Source organism: Bombina bombina, chromosome 2 (assembly GCF_027579735.1).
Source record: "Bombina bombina isolate aBomBom1 chromosome 2, aBomBom1.pri, whole genome shotgun sequence".
NCBI lineage: Eukaryota > Metazoa > Chordata > Amphibia > Anura > Bombinatoridae > Bombina > Bombina bombina.
In genome coordinates this window covers 533123813-533149215 of record NC_069500.1, presented here as the reverse complement: position 1 = coordinate 533149215, position 25403 = coordinate 533123813, and the positions used below count along the sequence as shown (strand labels likewise).

At 40.1% G+C, this 25403-nt stretch overlaps 1 protein-coding gene across 2 annotated transcripts in view; it reads right to left on the bottom strand.

The window, feature by feature from the left end:
• The window catches only part of CDC42SE2 (CDC42 small effector 2), a 268487-nt gene that overhangs the window by 89706 nt on the left and 153378 nt on the right, over positions 1-25403 (bottom strand). For both annotated transcript variants that reach the window (XM_053702380.1, XM_053702381.1), the window contains exon 2: positions 12522-12812. In XM_053702380.1, coding sequence (XP_053558355.1) covers positions 12522-12575 — 54 coding nt within the window. In that variant the 5' untranslated portion in view covers positions 12576-12812. The remainder of the gene's footprint in view (positions 1-12521; positions 12813-25403) is intronic.

The window sequence follows — 25403 nt, the reverse complement described above, 5'->3', positions numbered from 1 at the left end:
TCCATAACATGTGGAATATATTTCCCGCCACCAAGGCGAGGTCAAGAACCCTTCCAACTCTTCTCCCCACTCAGTTAACATATAGCACAGACATAAAATGTAAGAAAGACAGAAAGCAGGGTTAAGAGGTGCATATAAGAACTGTTGGTCATATAGCAAACTAATCCGGGGCAGGTTCTATGGAATCTCATCATCCCAAAAGAAAGAAATTTATCGGTAAGTAAAAATTGTGTTTTCTTTCGTTAGATTATGAGAGTCCATAACATGTGGGATACAATACCCAAGTGGAAAGTCAATGTTAAAGGGATATGAAACCCAATTTTTTTATTTCATGATTCAGATAGAACATGCAATTTTAAGCAACTTTCTAATTTACTACTATTATAAAAAAAAAAACATAATTTATGCTTACCTGATAAATTTATTTCTCTTGTAGTGTATCCAGTCCACGGATCATCCATTACTTGTGGGATATTCTTCTTACCAACAGGAAGTTGCAAGAGGATCACCCACAGCAGAGCTGCTATATAGCTCCTCCCCTCACTGCCATATCCAGTCATTCGACCGAAACAAGCCGAGAAAGGAGAAACCATAGGGTGCAGTGGTGACTGTAGTTTAATTAAAATTTAGACCTGCCTGAAAAGGACAGGGCGGGCCGTGGACTGGATACACTACAAGAGAAATAAATTTATCAGGTAAGCATAAATTATGTTTTCTCTTGTTAAGTGTATCCAGTCCACGGATCATCCATTACTTGTGGGATACCAATACCAAAGCTAAAGTACACGGATGATGGGAGGGACAAGGCAGGAACTTAAATGGAAGGAACCACTGCCTGTAGAACCTTTCTCCCAAAAACAGCCTCCGAAGAAGCAAAAGTATCAAATTTGTAAAATTTGGAAAAAGTATGAAGCGAAGACCAAGTTGCAGCCTTGCAAATCTGTTCAACAGAGGCCTCATTTTTAAAGGCCCAGGTGGAAGCCACAGCTCTAGTAGAATGAGCTGTAATCCTTTCAGGAGGCTGCTGTCCAGCAGTCTCATAGGCTAAACGGATTATACACCGAAGCCAAAAAGAAAGAGAGGTTGCCGAGGCCTTCTGACCTCTCCTCTGTCCAGAGTAAACAACAAACAGGTTAGATGTTTGGCAAAAATCTTTAGTAGCCTGTAAGTAAAACTTCAAGGCACGGACTACGTCTAGATTATGCAAAAGACGTTCCTTCTTTGAAGAAGGATTAGAACATAATGATGGAACAACAATCTCTTGATTGATATTCTTGTTAGAAACCACCTTAGGTAAAAACACAGGTTTTGTACGCAGAACAACTTTATCTGAATGAAAGATCAGATAAGGAGAATCACAATGTAAGGCAGATAACTCAGAAACTCTTCGAGCCGAGGAAATAGCCATCAGAAAAAGAACTTTCCATGAAAGAAGTTTGATATCAATAGAATGAAGGGGTTCAAACGGAATCCCTTGAAGAACTTTAAGAACCATGTTTAAGCTCCATGGAGGAGCAACAGATTTAAACACAGGCTTAATTCTAACTAAAGCCTGACAAAATGCCTGAACGTCTGGAACTTCTGCCAGACGCTTGTGTAAAAGAATAGACAGAGCAGAAATCTGTCCCTTTAAAGAACTAGCTGATAATCCTTTGTCCAAACCCTCTTGGAGGAAGGACAATATCCTAGGAATCCTAACCCTACTCCATGAGTAATTCTTGGATTCACACCAATGAAGATATTTACGCCATATCTTTTGGTAAATTTTCCTGGTGACAGGCTTTCGTGCCTGTATTAAGGTATCAATTAATGACTCGGAGAAGCCACGCTTTGATAGGATCAAGCGTTCAATCTCCATGCAGTCAGTCTCAGAGAAAGTAGATTCGGATGATTGAAAGGACCTTGTATTAGAAGGTCCTGTCTCAGAGGCAGAGTCCATGGTGGAAAGGATGACATGTCCACTAGGTCTGCATACCAGGTCCTGCATGGCCACGCAGGCGCTATCAATATCACCTAAGCTCTTTCCTGTTTGATTTTGGCAATCAGACGAGGGAGCAGAGGAAACGGTGGAAACACATAAGCCAGGTTGAAGAACCAAGGCGCTGCTAGAGCATCTATCAGTGCTGCTTCTGTGTCCCTGGACCTGGATCCGTAACAAGGAAGCTTGGCGTTCTGGCGAGACGCCATGAGATCCAATTCTGGTTTGCCCCAACGGAGAACCAATTGAGCAAACACCTCCGGATGGAGTTCCCATTCCCCCGGATGAAAAGTCTGACGACTTAGAAAATCCGCCTCCCAGTTCTCTACACCTGGGATATGGATCGCTGACAGGTGGCAAGAGTGAGTCTCTGCCCAGTGAATTATCTTGGAGACTTCTGACATCGCTAGGGAACTCCTGGTTCCCCCTTGATGGTTGATGTAAGCCACAGTCGTGATGTTGTCCGACTGAAATCTGATGAACCTCAGTGTTGCTAGCTGAGGCCAAGCCAGAAGAGCATTGAATATTGCTCTTAACTCCAGAATATTTATTGGGAGGAGTTTCCATGAACCCTGAGCCTTCAGGGAGTTCCAGACTGCACCCCAACCTAGAAGGCTGGCATCTGTTGTTACAATTGTCCAATCTGGTCTGCGAAAGGTCATACCCTTGGACAGATGGGCCCGAGATAACCACCAGAGAAGAGAATCTCTGGTTTCCTGATCCAGATTTAGTAGAGGGGACAAATCTGTGTAATCCCCATTCCACTGACTGAGCATGCATAATTGCAGCGGTCTGAGATACAGGCTCGCGAATGGCACTATGTCCATCGCCGCTACCATTAAGCCGATTACTTCCATGCACTGAGCCACCGTGGGGCGCGGAATGGAGTGAAGAACACGGCAAGCATTTAGAAGTTTTGATAACCTGGACTCCGTCAGGTAAATTTTCATTTCTACAGAATCTATTAGAGTCCCTAGGAAGGAAACCCTTGTGAGAGGAGATAGAGAACTCTTTTCTTCGTTCACTTTCCACCCATGCGACCTCAGGAATGCCAGAACTATCTCTGTATGAGATTTGACAATTTGAAAGCTTGACGCCTGTATCAGGATGTCGTCCAGGTAATGAGCCACCGCTATGCCTCGCGGTCTTAGGACCGCCAGAAGTGAGCCCAGAACCTTTGTAAAAATTCTTGGGGCTGTAGCCAACCCGAATGGAAGAGCTACAAATTGGTAATGCCTGTCTAGAAAGGCAAACATCAGGAACTGATGATGATTCTTGTGAATCGGAATGTGAAGGTAGGCATCCTTTAAGTCCACTGTGGTCATGTACTGACCCTCTTGGATCATGGGTAAAATGGTTCGAATAGTTTCCATCTTGAATGACGGAACTCTGAGGAATTTGTTTAGGATCTTTAAATCCAAAATTGATCTGAAGGTTCCCTCTTTTTTGGGAACCACAAACAGATTTGAATAAAACCCCTGTCCTTGTTCCGTCCGCGGAACTGGATGGATCACTCCCATTACAAGGAGATCTTGTACGCAGCTTAGGAATGCCTCTTTCTTTATCTGGTTTGCAGATAATCTTGAAAGGTGAAATCTCCCTTGTGGAGGAGAAGCTTTGAAGTCCAGAAGATATCCCAGAGATATGATCTCCAACGCCCAGGGATCCTGAACATCTCTTGCCCAGGCCTGGGCGATGAGAGAGATTCTGCCCCCTACTAGATCCGTTGTCGGATAGGGGGCCGCTCCTTCATGCTGTCTTAGAGGCAGCAGCAGGCTTTCTGGCCTGCTTGCCCTTGTTCCAGGACTGGTTAGGTTTCCAGGCCTGCTTGGATAGAGCAAAAGTTCCCTCTTGTTTTGAAGCAGAGGAAGTTGATGCTGCACCTGCCTTGAAATTTTGAAAGGCACGAAAATTAGACTGTTTGGCCTTTGATTTGGCCCTGTCCTGAGGAAGGGTATGACCCTTACCTCCAGTAATGTCAGCAATAATTTCTTTCAAACCAGGCCAGAATAAGGTCTGCCCCTTGAAAGGAATGTTGAGTAATTTAGACTTTGAAGTCACATCAGCTGACCAGGATTTGAGCCATAGCGCCCTACGCGCCTGGATGGCGAATCCGGAATTCTTAGCCGTTAGTTTAGTCAAATGAACAATGGCATCAGAAACAAATGAGTTAGCTAGCTTAAGAGTTCTAAGCTTGTCAACAATTTCAGTCAATGGAACTGTATGGATGGCCTCTTCCAGGGCCTCAAACCAGAATGCCGCCGCATTTTCTTAAGGCAACCCTCTAATTTTTTATCCATTGGATCTGAAAAAGCACAACTGTCCTCAACCGGGATAGTGGTACGCTTTGCTAAAGTAGAAACTGCTCCCTCCACCTTAGGGACAGTCTGCCATAAGTCCTGTGTAGTGGCATCCATTGGAAACATTTTTCTAAATATAGGAGGTGGGGAAAAGGGCACACCAGGCCTATCCCACTCCTTACTAATAATTTCTGTAAGCCTTTTAGGTATTGGAAAAACATCAGTACTCACCGGCACTGCATAGTATTTATCCAGCCTACACAATTTCTCTGGCACTGCAATTGTGTCACAGTCATTCAGAGCAGCTAATACCTCCCCAAGCAATACACGGAGGTTCTCAAGCTTAAATTTAAAATTAGAAATCTCTGAATCAGGTTTCCCCGAGTCAGAGATGTCACCCACAGACTGAAGCTCTCCGTCCTCAGGTTCTGCATATTGTGACGCAGTATCAGACATGGCTCTTACAGCATCTACGCGCTCTGTATCTCGTCTAACCCCAGAGCTATCGCGCTTGCCTCTCAATTCAGGCAATCTGGATAATACCTCTGACAGGGTATTATTCATGATTGCAGCCATGTCCTGCAAAGTAATCGCTATGGGCGTCCCTGATGTACTTGGCGCCATATTAGCGTGCGTCCCTTGAGCGGGAGGCGAAGGGTCCGACACGTGGGGAGAGTTAGTCGGCATAACTTCCCCCTCGACAGACCCCTCTGGTGACAATTCTTTTATAGATAAAGACTGATCTTTACTGTTTAAGGTGAAATCAATACATTTAGTACACATTCTCCTATGGGGCTCCACCATGGCTTTTAAACATAATGAACAAGTATCCTCTGTTTCAGACATGTTTGTACAGACTAGCAATGAGACTAGCAAGCTTGGAAAACACTTTAAAGCAAGTTAACAAGCAATATAAAAAACGTTACTGTGCCTTTAAGAGAAACAAATTTTGACAAAATTTGAAATAACAGTGAAAAAAGGCATTTACACTAACAAAATTTTTACAGTGTATGTAACAAGTCAGCACCCACTTGCAAATGGATGATTAACCCCTTAATAACAAAAACAGAATAATAAATGCCAAAAACGTTTTTTAAACACAGTCACAACAACTGCCACAGTCTACTGTGATTGTTACCCTCCTCAAACACGACTTTGAAGCCTTTTGTGCCCTTCAGAGATGTCCTGTATCATGCAGAGGGAAGCTGAAAGTCTGTGTCAGTATTTTTAGCTGCACAGAAAAGCACTAAAAAAGGCCCCTCCCACTCATATTACAACAGTGGAAAGCCTCAGGAAACCGTTTCTAGGCAAAAATCAAGCCAGCCATGTGGAAAAAAACTAGGCCCCAATAAGTTTTGTCACCAAACATATATAAAAACGATTAACATGCCAGCAAACGTTTTATATTACACTTTTATAAGAGTATGTATCTCCGTTTAATAAGCCTGATACCAGTCGCTATCACTGCATTTAAGGCTTAACTTACATTAATCCGGTATCAGCAACATTTTTCTAGCAAATTCCATCCCTAGAAATATGTTAACTGCACATACCTTATTGCAGGAAAACCTGCACGCCATTCCCCCTCTGAAGTTACCTCACTCCTCAGAATATGTGAGAACGGCAGTGGATCTTAGTTACTTCTGCTAAGATCATAGAAATCACAGGCAGATTCTTCTTCTAATGCTGCCTGAGATGAAACAGTACACTCCGGTACCATTTAAAAATAACAAACTTTTGAAGTTAAAAAACTAACTATAATACACCACTCTCCTCTTACTACGTCCATCTTTGTTGAGAGTTGCAAGAGAATGACTGGTTATGGCAGTGAGGGGAGGAGCTATATAGCAGCTCTGCTGTGGGTGATCCTCTTGCAACTTCCTGTTGGGAAGGAGAATATCCCACAAGTAATGGATGATCCGTGGACTGGATACACTTAACAAGAGAAATTTCGTTCTCTAAAGCAGGAATGTAAGCTTAGGAGCCGGCCCATTTTTGGTTCAGCACCTGGGTAGCGCTTGCTGATTGGTCTCTACATTTAGCCACCAATCCGCAAGTGCTACCCAGGTGCTGAACCAAAAATGGTCCAGCTCCTAAGCTTACAGTCCTTCCTTTTCAAATACCAAGAGAAAATTGCATGCTCAATCTGAATCATGAAAGAAAAACATTGGGCTTGATATCCCTTTAAGGACGGGTGGGACAAAATGATGGCAGTTCCTATTTGCTGCACACTGTGGTCTGACGGACTTTCCTGATACAAACAGCTTATAACGAATAAAAAATATAAAAATGATAACATTTACAAAAAAGGTATGGATGGAAGACCAAGTTTCTGCTTTACAAATCTGTTCCAAGGAAGCATCATTTATGGAAGCACCCAGGAAGTAGATACATATCTAGTAGAATGAGCAGTTACTCTTTTTGGAGGCGGTTTCCCAGCAACCAAGTAAACCTTAATAATAGTTTGCTTCAGCCATGATGCCAAGGCCACTGCGGTAGCATTTTGACCTTTTCTGGAACCTGAAAAGTGGACAAATAAGCTATAAGTCAGTCTAAAATCTTTAGTAGCCTGAAGATAAAAATTTAAAGCTCTGACCAAATCCAAATTGTGTAATAGGCATATCTAAGAGTAAGGATTTGGACACAGCAAAGGAACCACAATTTCCTGATTAATATTCTCCGAAGACCCTACTTTTTGGAAGAAAATCATATTTAGTGCAAAGGACCGCTTTATCCTGATGAAAAAACAAAAATGGGGATAAAAAAACTAGCACTAACAATTCAGAAACTGGTCTAGTGGACAAAATGGTTAGAAGAAAGAGAACCTTCCATGACAATCACTTTGGGTCCAAAGTATGCATAGGTTCAAAGGGGTGACCTTGCAAAACTGATAGAAAATATTTCCAAGAGAAACCTCTAGAAGAACACCAAAGAAAGTAAGCTTTCCAGATCTTATGATAAATTAAGACATTCTAGCTTGTAGAAAAGTAGAGATAACAGAATCTGAAAAAACTGTTTTTAGAACTAGGTGTTTAACATCACCACTGTCAAATTCAAAGACTTAAGATCCGGATGATATAAAGTTCCTTGAGACAGCAGATCCTACCTTAGGGGCAGATCCTAGATTAGGGGTAGAGCCCATAGAGGAAAATATATCTGAATTAGTTCCGCATACCAAGTTCTGTGGGGCCACACTGAAACTATGAGAATTACTGAAGATGATTTCTGTTTGATTCTGGCAATGACTCTTGGTAGTAAAATAAACGGGGGGGGGGGGGGGGGAATAGGACAGTTGAAAATTCCAAGGACAGACTAGAGCATTTATCATGTGAGCTCTTGGATCTCTTGACCTGGCGCAATAAACCAGAAGTTTGTGGCTCAATTTGGACGCCATAAGATCTATTTCCGGAAGACCCCATTTTAGGACTAATTGATCAATCTGTGGTGTACAAAGAGCATTTATGTATATATATATATATATATATACATACATATATACACACACATATATATAACACAGTTATTTTACTATACTGTACATAATTTAAAGTTTTATAGGAAATCACATTTTGAATTTCATGCTCTTTATTGTAATAAATACAGAAGACTACACGGAATCTGTTGGCGCTCTACGAATAATTGATAATGATAATATTACTATCTGTAGTGCTGTATTGATTTTCTTCCTATATATTAGTAAATTAAAAGATGTGGAAAAAAGACTGGCTAATTTTAACTCAATATTGGCTAAAATTTTAGCTGGGTGGTCAGTAAAATCAGCCAGCTGATGCACCCGATAAAAAAGGTCCTTGGGAGAACCCTGTATATATATATATATATATATATATATATATATATATATATATATATATATATATATACACACACACTTATTTTTTATTTTAAAGGACCATTAAATACAGCAGAATTGCATAATCAATAATGCATAATAAAAAGACACTACGATAGCATTTAACCAGATTTTTTTTTCCTGAAAAAAAATAAAAATCTAAATTTTCTTCAATTTGCTAGCTCCCATGTATCAGGTGACATCCATCAGCCAATCACAGACTCATTATCTATACACTGTAAAAAGAAATTATATTAAAAAAAAACAAATTATGCTTACCTGATCCATCGAGGGGAGGAGAGTCCACGGCTTCATTCATTACTGTTTGGAATAAAGAACCTGGTCACCAGGAGAAGGCAAAGACACCCCTGTGTTAGTAGGCTGCTCTAGAAGACTATAATTATTTTCCCTAAAAACTGAGAAATATATGGCATATAGGTGTTCTGTATACTGTCAAGGTAGAATTCTGGGTGGAATATTAATCAGTGATGCATTTGCCCAAAATAGATTCAGTCTCAGGAAAGCAGTACTTGCTTAAATTACTGCTAACCTCCACACAGTAACAGAATGTCTGCCAAGATTCACTAAGAAGTGTAAACCTGTTGATAATTTCAAGATGGAATAAATACATCTGCCCCCCCCCCCCAGTTCATGGAAACTACTGAATTTATAAGGATTACCCCTTGAGTGTTAATGACGGCTCCGAGCCATCATTAGCACTTGACTACCTTTTTTGCAATCTGGGGGAACCCACCCGCTCCTACCCCGGCGATCGGGCCTGCATAGTGACAGGAATTGGCGGGGCTTCCCGTTACGTGCGGTGATGTCACCGCGCAATTTATTTAAAATTGTCAAACAAAGTATAGGGAAAGGGGGCATGCTGCTTAGAAACCTGTATCTCAGGGATCTAAGCAGCTACAGATCCCCAAGACCCACCATTGGAAAGGTAATTGCCTAACCTTTCTAATTGTATTGGGGATCTGAGGGAAAAAATAAAAAAGTAAAAAAAAATGTTTTTTTAAAAAAAAGTAAAAAACAGAAAAATATTAAATTCAACTTAGCACTCAAAGGGTACATGAAACCCCCAAAAAAATATTTCATGATTCAGATAGATCATACAATTTTAAACAACTTTCCAATTTACTTCAATTATTTTACTTGCTTCCTTCTCTTGTTATCCTTTGCTGAAATGTTTATCTAGAAAAGCTCAGGAGCAGCAAAGAACATAGGTTCTAGCTGCTGATTGGTGGCTGCATATATATACGGATTGTTATTGGCTCACCCATATGTTCAGTTAGAAACCAGTAGTGCATTGCTGCTCCTTCGACAAATGATACCAAGAGAATGAAGCAAATTTGATAATAGAAGTAAACTGGAAAGTTGTTTAAAATTGTATGTTCTACCTCAATCATGAAATATGTTTTTTGGGTTTCATGTCCATTTAATGATCTTTGACTCTGATCCAATCACATTAGAGGTATCATCTGGTACATTTATACCTCAGATTATATAAATGAAAATTGTGCTTTTAACTGTGAGATGCAGATTCTATACAGAATGCAGAGAGATGTAATTGAACTTTTTGTAAAGTATTGGAAAACAGAAGTGTCTGTGTACCTATGAATTCAAGTCATTACAATGTGCTGCTTCTACTATTCCCTGTGCATTAGTGGTAATAGTCCCTGGGCTAGAAAAAGCCAAGAGAGATTTAAAAAAATCAATTTACTCTCGTCACTTGCACTTCAAAGTCTCTGCAGCAGGAAAAAGTCAAACCCTTTATCAATTTTCTTTTTCATTAATTTCTACTCTTTTCTCTACAGATATGTACTGAATAAAAACCAAATGCATTGTATATTCCAGTACATTTCACAATACAACGTCTTTATTATATTGCATCCTGACTTATTTTTGTTATTACCTTTAATAGGCCAAATATTGTGCATGTAGCAAGACGTTGATACAAATGATATAACTAGAAGTTAAAAAGGACATTAAAGGAACGTGAAAGTCAAACTTAAAACTTCATAATTCAGATAGAACATGCAAAGCTAAAAACATCCAACAAGCCAATGACAAGAGGCAAAAATAAAATGCTTTAATGCATTAGAGAAATTGTTGTACTTTTATATCCCTTTAATCTCTAAAAATGTATATCATGCAAATTAAAAAAAGAGCACTATTTAAACATGTTCATTTCTACATCTTAAAATGCTATTTTATAGGGGCAAAAACATTGACTGTCTTTTTAAGACTATTTTTTATAACATGTCATACCTGTAGGCAGTGCCGGCATTAGGGCGATGCGACCAAGACGGTCACCTAGAGCCCCGCACAAGTCCCTGTGTATCTGTGCTTGCATATATCTGTGTGTATGTGTGTGTGTGTGTGTGTCTATATGTACTTGTATCTGTGTGTATGCGTGTCTCATGTATGTATCTGAGTGTGTATTGGCATGTGTGTATTGGAATGTGCACCAGCTGTCCTCTGTAACAATACTGGACAATCTGTAGATGACTGGTAATGATGGTAGCTGGAGTCACACAATGCCCCTGAAAAAGCCTACACTCTTGATCCCAACATGTATATGTTTTTACAACGGAACAGTCATTGTACCCCTTGGCTGCCAGTAACATTTCAAATAAATGTTACCTCTGATTGCAAGTAATATATGTAAACAGCTGTGATTTGATCCCGTTTACTGCACCTCACTTCTTTCTGCTCTATATTTGTTATACATTGAGGCATAGAGGCCTTTAACATTTAGCAAATACTCAGGGACATTTAAGTGCCCAGTATGTATATGAAGATTTTCTTGGACAGTCTGCTTACAAACTGCTAGGTTACAAACGGCTAGAATACAAGGTATATAAACTGAGTTAAACGGTTATATTTATACACTCAAAAACACATCAGTCTATCAGCCTCTCTGTGAAGATGGATTGTCAGGTCTTGGATAATGATACAAAAATAAGAGCCTAGCATGTTTATGTTCCGAAAAACACAGAAAAGACCTATGCACATATAACAACTAATACGTGAGAAAATGCATTGTGTATTTGACCTTTTACAGAGGTGCTTCCTCAGGCAGAGGTTTTTGCAGAAGAGACACACTCATTGCTACTGGTGCCAAAATAAAAGGATATACATTCTACACAAGAGTTTCTAATCCAAAATTGACAATTTCTTTCCGATTAAAAAGGAAAAAATACATGGAAGTCACCATAATGCTCGAGAACTTTAACACAATCAAATATTACTGGCCTAAACAGGCTTAGGCTAGAATACTTACTAAAATGTATTTTTCCCTACAAAAAAAAAATAAAAAGAATAATTATTTACACAAAACATGAATATTGCATACCGGTATTAGGCAACTTATGACTTGTAGATTTTTGCTTCTTGCTTATAGTTTTTGGATTATTCTACACAAATCTATATTAAAAGAACATGTTTGGCTCCTAAAAACACTTGTGACTGGCATCTCAATATTCCTGAAAGCTCCTAAGTTTGAAATCAGTTTGTCAGAGCAAGCCCTGGTTTGGATGCAAGAGGCCCTTTCCAAAATGGCCCTAAAGTGATGGGAAACCCAAGCGCATAACAAACGCTAGGATTTACCATCACTAAAAATAAACATAAATGTATCTCACTGTTTTGTGAAAACAGCATTACACTCACCCTAGCTGTTAGGAAAGCATATCGCTAACACAGCGCCTCCAACCGCCCATGGCACAGCGCTTTCTTCAATGAGGTGACGTTTCCACCTCTATACGAATAGCCGTGCGTATCAACTGACATCCTAGCACGGCTAGTGGTCTAAACGTCACAAAATTGTAGAAGAACGCTGTGCCATGGGCGCTCTGTTATGCTTTCCTAACAGCTAGGGTGAGTGTAACGCTGTTTTTTTACAAAACTATGAGAGAAACTCATGTTTATTTTTAGTGATGGTAAATCCTAGCGTTGTGAATAAATGGGAAAAAAGCTGCTGTATTACAAAGTAAGAACAGCAGCAATGCATATAGTAAATGTATTCACGCTTTACTAAACATGAATCCAAGCCAATAATGCAAACCAACAGTTACAAATACACTGATAAATCATACGGCTGTGTCATTTCCCTTACAGTAGGCATATGTAACCTATGTATTATAATACTGGCTGTCTTCCAACAGAATGCACCTCAAACTTCTGCATATACCATTGGCTTTAACCCCTTGCTTATGTGTTGCAGCATTCTCTGATGTCGAGCACATTACATTATAGCCACTGATGTTATAATTAGCATTGCTTCCCAAACAAAACCAATGGTGTATCTAATATGTTCTTGTACTGAACACATATAGATTTTTTGTGTGTTCCAGGGATAGAATGTGAAACCAAACAAAAGTCTTCTTACCGGCTGTGGCTGTTCTGCGATGCAGCAATTGAAACATAGCCAGAATTCACTCATTGCTAATAGTCCAGAGGCAGCACCAAAAAGGGTGAGGGGGAATTAAGACACCAAGACTCCAAACTGTCTGATAATCACGTCTTATAAAAAGGTTATTCAATCCAACAGATGAGCGGCTGCACAGAATACAGAATCGGTTCGGTAATGTGGCTGGTACTCTGGAATGTAGATCTTCAGTAGTGCGGTCCCAGCATTGATAATATACTATAGTATGGATTTTCCTGGGGAAGTGATCATCTGTCAATGTAAACAAAAAAATATATATTGAATTGCAGACAAGTAAACAAAAATGTCTCAAAAGCATTGAAAGAGCCATAATAGTGAACAAAATACATGTTCTAATTTGTTAAAGCATGTCATTTTATCACGATTGACCCTGCAAATCCACATGTTTAAACCTTACAAAAGGGATTTAATACACAGTTAAAGTACCACTGGGGAGCCGCATAAAACTTCAGGCCCCATGTGGAAACATATTTTCCATATGATACTAAATTTAATTTTTTCTTTTTGTATCCTTTGTTGAAAAGCAGGCAAGTCGGCTCAGAAGCATGCACAAGTCTGGAACACTATATGGCAGCAGTTTCACAAGAATGTTTTAAACATTGTTATATACTGTGTAAACACTGCTGCCACATAGTGCTGAAAAGCAAACTGATGTCACTTAGTTTTTTCAGACATATGCATGCAACCTACCTAAGTATTCTCTTCATCAAAGAATGCCATAAGAACAAAGTAAATTGGATAACGGAAATAAATTCAAATTTTTTTTTATGCATGCGCTGAATCATGAAAGAAAAAGATGTTTCATGTCCTTTTAATTACGGTCAATTAGGGTTATCTGTACATTAATTTGTCCAATAGTCTGAGCAATTGCTGTCTAGAAAATGGTTGGATACATCATTTGCTTTTCAGTCTTTATAGGGATTGTGGGACAAGCACAATTTTACAGCACAGTATCTTGCATCAATAGCAAACATCATAAGTAATGAGCGTATACACTCACAGCAATGTTCTTTTGTTTGTTTCTTTAATGCAAATTCTATATTTTATATTACAAATTTCAAAGTCCTTTATGTGCCTTAAAATGTAATAATAAATGAATGAAACAAAAGTAGTATTTTTTTTATCACAACACTTTCATACAAACACCAGTAATCAATTATTTAGCATTATCAGCTTGGTACAAAAACAATGGTTTCACCTTACAGAAATATGAATTGTAAACACATTAATACACAACTGAGACCGCCCTCCCTGGGGAGAACACACTATTTTCTAAGCATTATTATAGAAACTAGATTCCTATCATAATTGTCAGCTCCAAAATATTAATATAATATTGTCAGTATTAAAGTGGTATTCCCTGTGCAAAAAAAGGTGAAGTCCAATTCTAAAAATGTTCCAACAACAATTGAAATTTTAATAATTAGTGCATTTGAATTTCCAATAGAAGTATTTTCTAGTAGAAGCTATCATTCAGTGAGCACACAGGCAAGCTGGGCACAGAGAGACAGCAGTTAGAAAAGGTTGCTGATGTTGTCCATTAGGATACAAGCCACTGTCAGTTCGCTGAGCAAATATGCAAAAAAAGTCTGATGCACAAAACATATCTAGATATGCTCCACATGCCAAACCTATGGATATTTTGATCAAAACCAGACATTAGACTGTACGTCAATGGGCTTGATTTATCAAGCTGGGGCAGACGGCAGGGAGCAATCAGTTGCCGGAATTTAAGATTGCACGCAAGAGCTATTTTGCCCCGCCCCCTGCCCGCACACAGCCAATCACGCGCAGACAGGAGCTGTCAATTTCCCTGATAGGACGAGACCGGGGAGAGTGAAATTCTACAACTAAGAGGTGGAGAAGAGTGTAGGTAAGCAGCGGTGCTTGATAAATACTGACTGCAGGTTCTCTTGTGTCTGATGACCACTGCTTGATAAATACTGACTGCAGGTTCTCTTGTCTGATGACCGCTGCTTGATAAATACTGACTGCAGGTTCTCTTGTGTCTGATGACCGCTGCTTTATAAATACTGACTGCAGGTTCTCTTGTGTCTGATGACCACTGCTTGATAAATACTGACTGCAGGTTCTCTTGCGTCTGATGACCGCTGCTTGATAAATACTGACTGCAGGTTCTCTTGTCTGATGACCGCTGCTTGATAAATACTGACTGCAGGTTTTCTTGTGTCTGATGACCGCTGCTTGATAAATACTGACTGCAGGTTCTCTTGTGTCTGATGACCGTTTTCACTTCTTAGCCAATAGCTGTGCGGTAAATCCAGCTCCCATGGGCGCCAAGTCGGATTTACCGCACGGCTATGGGTTAAGAGATGAAAACGTCACCTCTTAGCTAAAAATGTTTTTAGCCATGTGCTGCTGTAGCAGCTAAAAACGGTGATCGGTTAAAACAAATAAAGGAGCTTTCTACATGAAATATCTTATACTTCATGAATTAAAGTCCCCTTTATTTGTTTCGAAAGTCAATCCTAGCGCTTGTACAACGCTAGGATTTACTTTCACTTTAAGGACAATGTTATTTTACATTTATTTGTATATAATAAATGTATAGCCTAGATTTGTTTTTTTTTTGTTTTTTTACAAAACAGTTTTGTATAATTAAACGTTAACTTATTTAAAGGGATATGAAAATGCCAACATTTTCTTTTGTGATTCAGACAGAGCATACAAGTTTCTGATAAACGTTTATCTTTTTTGAAGAGATACCTTGGTAGGTTGTAGTCTGGATCACTACATGGCAGTGAGTAATTCGGTCATCTAGTGCATTACAAATGGAGAACATTCTTACAAAACTGCAGCCATACAGTGCTCCAGACACACGCATGCTCCTGAGCTTATGTCCCTGCTTTTTAACAAGAGATACAAAGAGAAGGAAAATTGAAAATAGAAGTAAATTAGAAAGCCGTTTAAAACTGCATACTCTGACCCATGAGAAGTACAACTTAAAACCAGATGTGATAGAAAAGGCATAAAGCATTGGTAAATACAGGCTGACGTGTCTCAATACAATTTAAAGGAATAGGGGTTTGTTATGGGTGTATCTAGAGCAGGACTGGGCAAGTCAGGCACCACGGGGCACAGTAGGTTCAGAAACACAGGGTACAGTAGGTTCAGTGCAGGGGAAGATCCAGGGAACTGGAATACGATCACTAAAAGCTCTGAATGCCTCTGCTGCCCAAAGAGGGTAACCAGGAAATGGAGACAAGCAGCATTCTATAAAATCCCTAGAATAAAACTAACGTAGAACCCACGTGTATAGGGGCTTGTATGATGAAGCACCTAATGGCTCACACAGCCCTTGCAGTAGCAGGCATACTATACTGGGGGATACGTCATCTTTCTACATTGGAAGATAAACAAAGTATAAATATATTACCAAGCTCAGCTGTAAAAACTGCAGCCGTTGACACCATGACATGTGATATTATCTTGAAGCAGGTATTTGAAAGTATAAAAACAGTGCTTACACAATGCTGTACAGTGCGTAAGCTGCTCATACCCAGTCTGGTGCTTACAGGGGCGGGGGATGTTAAAGGCCTCAATGCTCCAGACCAGTTAAACGGTATAGAACTCGGCACAATATGACACCAATAAGTTTACCACAATCTGCAGATTTAAAGCAGCTTCATGTATAGTATAGATGACTTCATAAACTGCTGATAAGTGGCAGATTATCAGCATTCCAAATGCAGCAACCAATATTGCTACCACTCAAGGTGCTACCTAGAGAAATGCTGAGAGTTCAGATTTTAAACTGGTGGGATTTTCCAGTCCCTCAAGATAGGTTTCTGTTGCCTGATCCTCCTATATGATGCACAGTAACTGGTTAACATATACAGAAGATCATTCATATCTTCCCTAATTTACCACAGTACAGGAGAAGAGAAAACATCATTCAAGAACTTGTCAAGAGGTGTGTTCCTGAACTGCAAAATAAATATTGCTTAACTAAAATGATAATAAATAAAAACACATTCCTCTAGTGCTGTTCCACCTACATAACACAAGTTACTACAAGTGTAAGATGAATAACTGAGATCAATCATGCGTATATACTGTATAAAATTCTGTATCAGTTTCAAATACTAATTCCCATGTCATCTTATATAAAAAAAAACCTTGCCTCAGAGTATAAAATGTACAATTCATACAAGTTTATGCCATTTCTAGTCCACCAGCAGAAGCCAATAAAATGTTTTAAAATAATTTACAGACTAGAGAGATAGTTTTTTAAAATAGTTCTGCTTTTAATATTACTTTTAGTACAGGTGTAGCAAACCTGCGGCACATGAACATTTCTTCTGTGTAAGCCATACCTGTCCTACTGGCATCTGACCATAGTCTGGTGACCATCTTCTTCGTCCTAGTCGCTTATATAAAAATACAACACCTAGAATGCTGCGGCCTAGAAGGAATATATTTTTTTTGTAATTATATAAAGCAGGAAAGTAAGCCGCAGCAAGAGCCCCAAAACACTCAGGAAAAGGTAAGTATTCACCAAGATACAAATGAAAATAGGCAGGCTTTTGTTTGTTTGATTTCATAAATATATATATATTAAAATAAATATGTAGATGGTTGCTTTTTGGTTTTCAAAGTTGATATACCAAGTGAAACTAATGAAAGAAGGGGCACATTTTTAAAGCAATAACTGCTGGTAGCAATGGAAAAAAGAGGGGCTAACATATAACCAAAGACACCAATGAAAAATGAAGTGATCATTTGTGCTGTTGGCACTGTGCGATGATACCTGCTTAGACACAGGCCTAGTTGGTGCAGGCCACAATATCCCCCTGAAAATAGATATAAAAAGTTATCTTAGGACACTGTTGCTCCAAAATAGCTCCTGCCTTAGCTATTAATTGAGCATCCTTCTTAATTTATGATATGCTAAATAGTTTGTGTAGTGAAAATGCCAAGAAATTGTAGTATAGTTTAGTCAAAATGCAAGTAATATTAATGAACTGATTATGCCCCATGACTGCATTTATGCCATACACACAATTTCTATATAAATCGAAAGAATAAATAATGTTTTGTTATATGAATCTCACCGGAAATTACACTTCATATTATAAGTAGGTAATTACCAATGCCTGCAAGCAAAGTTGTGCAAGATTGTCATGTGAATATGAGCTTTGTGTTCCCAGAACAACATACAGGCTCCTCACACCGTCCTCTGTTAGTCTTATTAGCCTGAGCACTCAGAGAGTATGTGTGTATTACTGACTGCAACTTCACAATTACACATCAGTGTCCTCTTGCGCCCTGTGACTACTTCCGGGCTTCAATAAAATCTTCTAGCTCATTACATACACATTTTTCACAACCAAAAATCTAATTATTTGATGCGCATAATACATTTAATCACCAATCAGTAAGCGCTACCCAGGTGCTGAACCATAAATGGGCCGAGTTCTAAGCTTAGATTTCTGCTTTTCAAATAAAGATAGCAAGAGAACAAACCAAAATTGATAATAAGAGTAAAATTAGAAAGTTGCTAAAATTTCATGCTCTATCTGAATCATGAAAGAAAAAAATGTTGGTTTAGTGTCCCTTTAACCTCACACAGCAGGCACATTCCGGGTTATAACTGGTTGCAACCTGCCAGGGAATGACCGGGCAGTTCGGGTTTCTATTTGTGTGTGTGTGTGTGTGTAAGAGTCTTTGTGAAAAATAGTGAGTGTGAGAGCATGAGTGTCTGTGTGCGAGAGAGTGTGAATATCTATGTGCGAGTCTGTGTTTTTGTGCTATTATACATAGTGTGTACTCTACAAAAAAAAACATTTGCTGTGCTATGCACGGCCCAAGAGTGTTCAGGTTTAGCCTGAACTAAAGATGGTAAACCTATATACCTATAAGGCTCCATTGTAACCAAGAGACATTAAAATGTATAATATAATTTTTCTATAATGTATTAGTCCTCTAAAAAGCCTCTCTAAAGCATTGCGGTTGCATAAACTTATCTGTAATGGTGTGTGAGCATTTGTTTAAGGGGTGAAGAAAATGATCTCCTCTGCCCTTGTCTTTTTCTCTCTGTCATCACCGTCTCGCACTTATGATTTTTCTTGCCCTCTTTTCACCTTCACATCTGTCTGCTAGTCCATACCTTGCACTTTATCTGTATGTCACTTCCCTCCTTTCGCACCCACCTCTCCTGTCCTTAATCTTTATCCTTCCACAGACATCTCTTGACCAGCTCCATCTCTGCCACAGTTGGTTAGTTATGCCGTCAGGCTGAGAAGGTCACTACATTTTTCTCTTCTCTCTCCTTCTCCCTCTTCCCCTGTCTCATTATTCCATGTCTGGTTTTCCCTGGCACCCTCCCTTAGTGCAATGTCCAACCAATACTTCTCAAATGGATAAAAACAAATTGAAGGGCAACAGATTGAAGAGATAAATTATATGCTTTATTTCTGTCTCGTGCTGTGTGCATGATTTTATAGATTAGATAATGTCAAACGAACACAATCAAGGCTTTATGAATTTGATTGCATGAAGGCTGCTTGCAGTTAAAGCCATTTAAGACCACCAAAATTTGTGCTGGCGATTTTACAGCTACCTGAATCCCCTGCTATGAATACATGTACATAGAAATGTACTGTAAACCTCATTCAATATGTATTTCTATACATTCAGCAGGAAATACATTGAAGAATATAATGTATTTGCTTTGTTTGCCTAAAAAACATATACAAGATTTACCAGAAATTACAGATATGTAATTTAGCAAGAAGAACACCCATTTTTTTTAAAGAGAGACATGAGTTTAAAAAAAAAAATGGTGTAAGGATGCAAGAAGCGGGTGGAAAGTTTCCATAGCAACATTCATGAGTGGATTAACTACAGGGGTAAACACATAAGGGATGAGCACAACCCTTCAAAAATGTTTATCAAATTATTTATCTATAAAAATCCCCACAGACTAATGATACATTTTGTAGAAAAATCACTAAACTTTTCTAAAAGATAGTGGTTAACCCATAGTTATATGCAAGCAATAGTGCTATAATAAATGCTCTAGTACTATATTTTTGCATTTTTATGTCCCTTTAATACACATTAAAATGTTATAATTATACATAGTAAAAATTGTATCATTTATTTGTGGAGTGCCAACAGATTCAACAGCGCTATAAAAATAGGCACAATATACAATGGTGACATTTATACGGTGCAGTAACGGGTAGAGGGTCCTGTCCTGATTTTCCAACTGGTGTAGATCACCTTACATAAAGGTGACTTACAGTAGTGTTTCTCAATCATTGTCTTCAAGTACCCCCAACAGGCCAGATTTTCATTATAGTTGATCAGGTGCACAGGTTAAATATTCAGATGATGGGTGAGAGCAGGTTAGTAACCATGGTTACTAATCAGCTGATTACTTCACCTGTGCACTGGTTCAGGTATAATGAAAACCAGGCCTGTTGGGGGTACTTGAGGACTGCGGTTGAGAAACGCTGCCTTACCGGACAGCTGGGCTAATAAGCTTATATTCTCTTCAAATCACTTTCATTATTTATTTTAGCTGCATCTGAAAATTGTAGTGGTTTTAAATGTCTGCTTTTCTTGTACTGTATTCTTTTCCTCTTAATAATAAAAAAACTAAAAACAACACACTCCAGGGCTGATAACTGGTCTATTGTTGATAGGAAAAATCCATATGTTCATGCCTTTGGGAATATATTTAATAGCAAATAGGGACAAAGCCATAACCGTTGACAAAAAGCATAATGTTGTTATTGTAAGTGAGTGGTTTGTAGAGCCATGTGCTGATGCAGGTGAGTCAGCACATGAGTACGGTTTAGAAATTCCTATGTTTTAGCAAGTATAAAATACCCACAGCACAATTATGCAATTCAAACCATTGGTAATAAAGAAAAGGAAAAAAAACAAACTTTCCACAATTACGGATTGTAGTGGGATTCTGACGTACATAGCAAAATCCATGGATTATCATGCATGTAAAACAATCATCTAATGATTAAATATATTGCACACATCCCAGAAAATATTATCATGAAATGATCTGAATAAATCCGGCTTTGATTACTGTGTACGTTGTACCTCCAACCCAATCTTTTAATAAAATTAAAAAAAAAGTGATGGCCTATACGGCAATAACAGTTTTATAAGGAATGTGTGTTGTCTCTGTGAATGTAATCTTAGAGGGGATATTAAAGGCTGGGTTTTTTTCAATCCTGTAATGTTTTTGTAATAAAAAAATAATGAATAGCAAATTTAACTAGAACACGTTAAAGGTATATGAAATGGTTAGATTTTTCTTCTCTTAACCCTAACTCATATTAGAAAATACATTTCTTCTAATATGGTTGTTTTTTTTAATTTCCTATTTTAAAGCTTCTGAAATAGAATTCTGTAACATACGTAGACCTCCCAGAGCATTTCACAGGTTATATAAAACACAAAATATTGCTCCTCTATATTTATAATTTTATCCCCATAGGTTTATATTTAATTTTCCTGCAATCGCACATACCAGCCATATTATGTATTTGCCTACCTATTAGCTAAAGAGATCAACTTGTGATGCTGGAGACCATGTGAAATGAAGTACAGGTCTATCATTCATCAGAGTATTGTTTTTTTAATTTGTTTTTTTATTGAGGTTCTTAAACATACAGAGTATAGAAACATTACAATGCAGTACATGTTGTATAAAACATAAATTAGGCTTACCTGATAATTTCATTTACACGGCTTCATTCATTACTGTTGGGAATTAAGAACCTGGTCACCAGGAGGAGGCAAAGACAACCCAGCCAAAGGCTTCAAATACCTCCCCCACTCCCCTTATCCCCCAGTCATTTTGCAGAGGGAAAAAGGAACAGTAGGAGAAATATCAGGGTATAAATGGTGCCAGAAGATAAATTAAAATTTAGGTCCGCCAATCGGAGATACGGACGGGAGCTATGGACTCTCCTCCCCTTGATGGAAATGAAATTATCAGGTAAGCATAATTTAATTTAATTTTTGTTTTTGTTGAAGCATAATTTATGTTTTCAATCTAAAGGGGAGGAGATTCCACGTCTTCATTCATTACTGTTGGGAACATATACCCAAGCTCTAGAAGACACTGAATGAAACCGGGAGGGAAAAGGCGGACCCTAATCTGAGGGCACTATAGCCTGCAAAACCTCTCTCCCAAAAACAGCTTCCGCAGAAGCAAAAACGTCAAATTTGTAAAACTTTGTAAAAGTGTGTAAGGAGGACCAGGTATCCGCCTTACAAATTTGCTCCATAGAGGCCTCATTCTTGAAGGCCCAAGACGAAGCCACAGCTCTAGTTGAATGAGCCATGTTCCTCTGAGGAGGCTTATGTCCCGCTGTCTCATAGGCCAAGCGAATCAAGCTCCTCAACCAAAAGGACAAAGTAGAAGAAGAGGCTTTCTGCCCTTTGCGCTTTCCTGAATACACCACAAAAAGAGATGTAGACTGTCTGAAATCCTTTGTAGCCTGAAGATAGAACTTTAAGGCACGAACCACATCCAGGTTATGAAGTAACCTCTCCTTAGTTGAAGGGTTAGGACACAAAGAAGGAACAACTATTTCCTGATTGATGCTGCGGTTAGACACCACCTTGGGAGGAAACCCCAAACCAGTGCGAAGCACAGCCTTATCCGCATGAAAAACCAGATAAGGGGCTCACATTGCAAGGCAGCCAGTTCAGATACTCTGCGTGCCGATGCAATGGCCAACAGGAAAAGAACCTTCCAGGAGAGAACCTTCCAGGAATACATAGGCTCAAACGGGAACCCTCTGCAATACCTTAAGGACCAAATTTAAGCTCCATGGGGGAGCAGACTGTCTAAAGACAGGCCTGATTCTAGACAGAGCCTGAACATAAATTGTATGTTAGGGAGCTCAGCGTGTCTCCTATGCAACAAGACTGATAATGCCGAAATCTGTCCATTTAAGGAACTAGCAGCAAGACCCTTCTCCAAACCGTCTTGGAGAAAGGACAGAATCCTGGATACCTTCATCTTATGCCAAGGATATCCATGCTTCTCACACCAGGACCAGTAAGTCCTCCACACCTTATGGTAGATGCGACGAGTGACTGTCTTCCTTGCCTGAATTAGAGTATCAATCACACTTTCAGAAAAGCCTCTCTTGGCTAAGACTAGGCATTCAATATCCACGCAGTCAGCCTCAGAGAATCGAGATTTTGATGCTGAAAGGGGCCCTGTTCCAGCAGATCCCTGCGACAGGGTAACCTCCACGGCGGAGAGGATGACATCCCCACCAGATCCGCAAACCACTTCCTCCACCGCCACGATGGAGCAATCAGAATGGCCGAAGCTCGCTTCTGTTTGATGCGTGCCACTACACGAGGTAGACGTGGTAACGGTGGAAAAATGTAAACTAGGCTGAACCCCCAAGGCACCACTAAGGCATCCATTAGCTCTGCCTGGAGAGCCCTGGACCTTGACCCATATCGAGGTAGCTTGCAATTGAGTCTGGATGCCATGAGATCTATCTCCGGCATTCCCCACCGGAGACAAATCTCCGCAAACACTTTGGGGTAAAGAGACCATTCCCCCGGATGGAAGTATTGCCTGCTGAGAAAGTCTGCTTCCCAGTTGACCACACCTGGAATGTGAATCGCTGAGAGAGAGCAGCTGTGGGACTCCGCCCACTCCAAGAGCCGAGACACTTCCCTCATAGCTAGGGAGCTCTTCATAACCCCCTGATGGTTGATGTAAGCCACCGAGGTAATGTTGTCGGTCTGGAATCTGATGAAACTGAACGACCCCAGAGGAGGCCATGCCTTCAGAGCATTGTAGATTGCTCGGAGTTCCAGAATATTTATTGGAAGGGGAGACTCCTCCCGGGACAATTTTCCTTGTGCCATCCTGGCACCCCTAACAGCTCCCCATCCTGCCAGACTCGCGTCCGTGGTCACAATCTCCCAGGACGGTCTCAAGAAGGATGTCCCCATGGATAGTTGCTCTGGACGGATCCACCAAGAGAGGGAGATCCGAGTCTGAGCATCCATGGATATCTGCTGTGATAGATCTGAATGATCGCTGTTCCACTGTCTCAACATGCACAATTGAAGAGGTCTGAGATGGAACCTGGTGAATGGATTGACATCTATGCTGGTAACCTTGAGTCCGATCACCTTCATACACTGAGTCACGAGGGGCTTGAGGAGGACTGAAGGGCAAGACAAGAGGATTCAATCTTCCTGCGTCGATGGTCTGTGAGAAATATTTTTATGGACATAGAGTCTATTATCGTGCTCAGGAACTCCACTCTTTTGCTGGGAACCAGGGAACTCTTTCTTGAGTTGACCTTCCAACCGCGAGATTGGAGCAAAAGGAGCGGAGCCCTTGAATGATCCTCTACGAGACTGAGCGACGGTGCCTGAACTAGGATGTCGTCCAGATAGGGTGCCAAAGCAATGCCCCTGGATCTGTCCACCGCAAGTAGCGCCCCCAGAACCTTTGTGAAGACTCTCGGGGCTGTTGCCAGGCCAAAGGAAAGGGCCACAAACTGGAAGTGCAAATCTCAGGAACTGGAAGTGGTCCCTGTGAATTGGCACATGAAGGCACGTGTCTTTCAAGTCTATAGTTGTTATGAACTGTCCCTCTTGAACTAGGGGCAGAATAGAACTGATTGTTTCCATTTTGAATGATGGAACACTCAGAAACTTGTTTAAACACTTTAAGTCCAGAATCAGGCAGAATGTGCACTCCTTTGGAACCACAAAAAGATTTGAATACTACCCTAGACCCCTTTCTGCATGGGGTACTGGTACGATAACACCTAGCGAGGAGAGATCCCTCACACATTACAGAAAGGCTTCTCTCATTTCCGGTCTTGAAGACAGGTTTGATAGGAGGAATCTGCCCCTGGGCGGATAGGATCTGAACCCTATCCTGTAACCCTTACCGATAACGTCCAGAACCCAAGGATCCTGAACGTCCTGTAACGCCCAGCGCCAGCAGCCCGCCGCGAAAGCGGACCAGTCCAAGGGAACTTGGAAACCGGCTCATTCTTGGAACAAGTCTAAGCAGAGCAAGAAGCCCGCCGAGACAAAATCGGCATGAAAGTGCGGCACAGCAAGAAGCACGAAAGGGGCGAAAAAATAGATCCTTTAGGCTTATCCTTCTTATCCTGCGGTAGGAAAGCTCCCTTGCCTCCCGTAACCGTAGATATGATCGAATCCAATCCTGGACTAAACAGAATCTTTCCTTGAAAAGGCAGGGAAAACAGCCTCGACTAAGAGGCCATGTCCGCAAACCAAGACTTTAGCCACATAGCCCTGCAAGCTAAAAACCGGAAAAACAGAATTTATGTTTACCTGATAAATTACTTTCTCCAACGGTGTGTCCGGTCCACGGCGTCATCCTTACTTGTGGGATATTCTCTTCCCCAACAGGAAATGGCAAAGAGCCCAGCAAAGCTGGTCACATGATCCCTCCTAGGCTCCGCCTTCCCCAGTCATTCGACCGATGTAAAGGAGGAATATTTGCATAGGAGAAATCATATGATACCGTGGTGACTGTAGTTAGAAAAAATAAATCATCAGACCTGATTAAAAAAACCAGGGCGGGCCGTGGGCCGGACACACCCTTGGGGAAAGTAATTTATCAGGTAAACATAAATTCTGTTTTCTCCAACATAGGTGTGTCCGGTCCACGGCGTCATCCTTACTTGTGGGAACCAATACCAAAGCTTTAGGACACGGATGATGGGAGGGAGCAAATCAGGTCACCTAGATGGAAGGCACCACGGCTTGCAAAACTTTTCTCCCAAAAATAGCCTCAGAAGA